Consider the following 4736-nt stretch of genomic DNA (forward strand, 5'->3'; position numbering starts at 1 on the left):
GCTTTTAGTCGACCAAACAAGGTTCGACTTAAGATTTTGTCTTCAAAACTTATTCTTTTCCAATTCCATCTTTTGGCTGGATTTTCCATGTGGTCGAAAATCCTTGCCAACAGTATCACAGTCGTTTAAACTTCATTTAAAATAATATTACATTTCTTACCGTAAAGAAGAGCATCCTTAAAATTCTCAAAAGATCCGGATAATGAGCTTTATAAGAGTATAATATTATCCTCATATTCAATGTTGTCAAATTTTGTCAACTTCTCCACTATGAATTTGTTCTTTACCATTCTGAATGACCAGAGTTATTGTTTTAGACATAACGTGTGAGGCAAAAACTTTGTCATATACAATGATTCAAGTTTTTTTCATATTGAAACTTATGTCTTCTCTTTGGCGATATTTCTTATAAATAGAGCACAAGATAATGACAGTCTTGTCCTTATCCGTCGTCCCAGTCTGCTTATGTAAGCGACAAGCATCGATGCCCCATCTTTCAGTGTTTTAATACACTTTTTGTGTATTAAACGTGCTTGTATCTTTATTTTCCACAACTCAAAATTATCATCTCTGAAAAACTTTTCAATATCCTATTTAGTTCCCATAATGTTCACTTGAAAACAAAACCCCTTTTCCTTACTGTGGGCGACAATCTTATCCTTATCAGGTTTTGTTATTATCATTGAAAAGTTTCCACAAACAAGTAGGTCAAGTAATTTATAATATAGATATTAGAGATTACTTGTCAAAGATCTCCAATTTGTATGGCTATATCTTTGTCCAAAAATTAGTGCATGTCCTATAAGAAAGTAGAATAAGCCAAGACATGACATAAAGCTAACCATTTCCTTTACATTATTGTGATCATTTGTTCCATTATTATACATAAGATAAACAACTTCAACATCAGTCAACACTTATATTGATTTTCCATGAGGTTTTTCAGATATTGCCTCAGCTATGCCTCTAATTGTTTTGGGAGTGGTTCTACAGCAGCCACCAAAAAGTGAAGCCCCAGCATAACGCCACTTCCCTATGTAAGGCACAAAGTCTTCCTCAGCTTCCACACTTGATTTCTGCAAACATAAAAAACTCGCATCAGTCAATCTCCACCAACTATATAAGGTCGGACGACACACAAGTCGTATGAAAATTTCAAAAGTCTCGTAAGTTAGTCATGATTTAACTGTAGTAAAACAAATAGGTATCAATGTCAAAGTTTAACTGTGAAAAATATTTTATAAGGTCCTTTGTAACCGCAGTCTAACAGTAATACAATTTTAGATTCTTTACGGTAATCTCTCTTGCACGCCTTCAAAGACAGCCTGAATATTCATTGATTTCATGAACATAGAGAAAAAGAGGAACTCACCTCCCATTGATTGTTATCAGGATTATAAGTCTCTCCACTATTAGGATACGCAAGTATTGGTTTACTTGTTACCTGACATTTAAGAATTCAAGGAACAAGTATTAAGTTATAATAACTAAGTTGAAAATTGTTCATATTAAACAAAAATATTGATACTATATAATAAAATTCATACCTTTTTAATAGATGAAATCAAGCCATGAATAAATCTAGGAGCAGTGCAGTTAACTCCAACGGCAACAACTTGTCGACACGAATCAGCAATCGAAGCACAATCTAAAATAGAATCCCCACTAGCCACGTTGTTTTCATCCTTGCAAGAAAAAGAAAACCATGCAGGAGTTTCTATTCCTTCTTCCTCCATAAGTTCAACATAAGCCTGTGCATCAAGCTTGTTTGGAATTGTTTCAAAAGCAATTAAATCAGCGCCCGCGTCAACGAGAATCTTTACCCTTTCCCTGTGAAAATCTTTGAGTGTCTGGACAGTGACGGAATCGCCATAGTCCCCTCTGTCGAAAAAGACATAATCATAACATCACCATCGTTAACTTCATCGAACTCAAACTCTAAGGCAAATGCGGTTTAAATTGATGATGAATTTGCATGATATGTTTAATTGACTCACGTATATTCCGAGCCATCGGCTAAATAGGCGCCGTAGCTTCCAACAGAAGCTGCGACTAAAATCGGACGGCTTCTTCCGTATCTCTCATCTCTGATAAAATCGAAGGAATCTTTTGTGCACCTATCGTTATAAATATTGCGTGCCTCGATTGCAAGCTCCACACTTCTTCTAAGGAGAGTTTTACCTTCTTCCTTGGAGAATCCTTTAGCTTCAAAACCTTGAATTGTAGCCTGAAAATAATTATTACGATTATTTGCATGTAAATTAATGATGGCTACTAAATCATATTATTCCCATCGGGAGGGGGCTGAAACCACCTGATCCCAAAACTTACCCTCAAGCCGGATTATACCGGTGGTGAAAAAAAAAATCATATTATGATTAAAGATATATATAGGGAGGGGAATTAATAGTTTAGATGAATTATTTACCTGATAAGAAGATGTTAATATTATGTTTGCTCCTGCATCAAGGTAATCAAGGTGAACCTGTTACACATTAAGTTAATTAATTAGATATTGGTAACCAAGAAAATTATTACCAATTTATCTTGTAATTTATCATATTTCACTAGTGAACCATAAACAACTTCAAATAATTGTATAACTTATTTAGTAATAATATGAATAAATTATGCCAAACAAATTAAGCTTGTATGAGAAGTGTCTTCTCTTTTAAGTTTTAAAGCTGCAAAATGCATTTGTACATTATTTAATTCTCTATTATAAATAAAAATGATTTATTGAATAATTGACGCATCTGAATTATAATTCAAGAAATTTAAAAATTAAAATTTTGCTTATATTAAAAAAAGGATGGAGTAGATATGCAATTCCTTTTCTTGTACAAGTACCAAACAAACATTGCTTGTATAAGGAGTTCCGTTTGCTTTAAGTTGTTTTCCTAGTCAATAAATAAGTGCAAATTTAGTTGTATACATCCAAATACGTCAATCCCATCTAAAGATAAGTTTTTCCTTTTTCATTTCAAAAAGTATGTTAAAGTTTAAAGAATTGTTTGAAATAATAATATAATATTAAATAATTATAAGTTTATACTAAAAAATTAAATAATTAAAGGTTGAATACAATTAATTAAATAATTCGTCGGTCGCAAGGATACCAAAAATTTCAAAAAAAAAACATTAAGTTAAATAATTAAAAATTTATACTAAATAAATAAATAATTAAAGGTTGGGTACAATTAAGAGTGAGAATAAATAAGGTCGATCAAATTTAAACAGAAATTGAATATAATATCATATTTGGTAATAAAAATTAAAATAAAATTCAATTTCATAATATAATAACTCATTATATATATTTAAATAAATATTATATTACTTATTTAAATATATTTATATAAAATATTTTCTTTTAACCCAATTTATAAAATGTTATTTACTTTTAAATATATAAAATAATTAATGTATTTGGAAAATATATAAATCAGATAAATATGTTATTTAATAAATCTAAAAAATAATTTTTATATTTTTAAATAAAAAATAGAAAATATGTTTTTAACATATATCATAGACAATTGTGGATCCACAACCCTGTCCATAAGTGTATAAAATAAATTCAATATTTTGAAGTTAGTAAGATTCAAAATACAAAATATATAAAGTTGTATTTGCATTTTTTTAAGTTCAATCCCTATCAAAAATATGTTAAAAATATGTTATGCTAAATAGAACCTAGATTCTCTTTACCAACAAATCATAAAAGATTTTTGAAAATATTGAATTAATTTAATCTTAAACCTTGAATCCTAACTCATCAGTATTCTCAATGACATATCCAACAAAAATTCAAAGTTATGTCACGAGGCACCATTGGGAAGAGCCAGAAAGACATTACTCTTAGCTCCAGAGTCCATTAGCTACTGGCACCTCGCAAACATCAAGTGCCACGTGTACTTTTGTTTTTTACTTAAATTATATCGCTTTTTTCAATTTGAACTTAACTAAGACAAATCACAAAGTTGTGTTTGTGTTGTCCGTTGTCATTTCACAACGTAATACTATATTTTGCTACCTTGCTACCTGAACCTAATATTTTTGTTCCTAAAAACCTATAAGTGGAAGAACTTAAATAATTTTTATTCTTAGTCATCTGTATAATACAAAGATTAAAACATTTTAAGTCATGATAAACGATAATATTTTTTTTTTTAAGACAACTTAGTTGATAAATATATAAAAATACTAGATGCAGAGACACGGTTCGATCTCAATCCATAACCAGGAAATATAAGAAGTAAAGAAAAAAAGGTATACCCTTCGAACGAGGTGAGGAGAAGTAAAGAGGCATTTGGCACTCCAAAGTGGATCATTGAGGTCTACTCCATGGCGTTCAAGCTCAGTTGCAAAACCACCGTCTATCACGGCGGCGCCACCACACTTGTTCAGAAAATCTCTCATTCCTAACTCCATCACGGGACACTTTTTTCACCTCTCAGATAAACTTGTTTGTTTGGCCTAATGTTTTGTTGTGCTATTCTGCCATCATGCTGTATTAACGTATTTATAGCATTGATTCTATGTCGTGTCGTGAACATGGGATTTCGTGAACTTACCATTTTGACCCTACAGTGCTGCGATTTGATTTTTCGTCGTTTAAGAAACTAACTTTATGTATCGAATACTATCCAAATTCCAGCCTGATTCATCTTTGTTTGTGTTTATATTTTTAAGGAAATAAAAAAGTAAACATATTAAATTAATATAGAAAAATT

At 30.7% G+C, this 4736-nt stretch overlaps 1 protein-coding gene across 1 annotated transcript; it reads right to left on the reverse strand.

Moving 5' to 3' along the window:
• Positions 1 to 827: 827 nt before the first annotated feature.
• On the reverse strand, positions 828 to 4503 carry LOC131628585 (homocysteine S-methyltransferase 3-like). Its single transcript, XM_058899418.1, has 6 exons — positions 4279 to 4503; positions 2429 to 2485; positions 1998 to 2227; positions 1548 to 1881; positions 1373 to 1444; positions 828 to 1076 (listed from the first exon to the last, which is right to left on the reverse strand). The coding sequence occupies exons 1-6, from the start codon at positions 4432 to 4434 to the stop codon at positions 918 to 920; spliced, it is 1008 nt and encodes a 335-aa protein (XP_058755401.1). The 5' UTR covers positions 4435 to 4503; the 3' UTR covers positions 828 to 917.
• Positions 4504 to 4736: the final 233 nt, after the last annotated feature.

Source organism: Vicia villosa, unplaced genomic scaffold, assembly GCF_029867415.1.
Source record: "Vicia villosa cultivar HV-30 ecotype Madison, WI unplaced genomic scaffold, Vvil1.0 ctg.000467F_1_1, whole genome shotgun sequence".
Classification (NCBI taxonomy): Eukaryota; Viridiplantae; Streptophyta; class Magnoliopsida; order Fabales; family Fabaceae; genus Vicia; species Vicia villosa.

Bases quoted from the DNA above. Each gene is read 5' to 3' on its own strand.
- LOC131628585 (XM_058899418.1), bottom strand. From the start codon at position 4,434: ATGGAGTTAGGAATGAGAGATTTTCTGAACAAGTGTGGTGGCGCCGCC. The intron at 2,486-4,278 runs GTATACCTTTTT...AATGTGTAACAG, and splicing joins CTCCTCACCTCGTTCGAAGG to GTTCACCTTGATTACCTTGA. The intron at 2,228-2,428 runs GTAAATAATTCA...AATTATTTTCAG, and splicing joins TATTAACATCTTCTTATCAG to GCTACAATTCAAGGTTTTGA.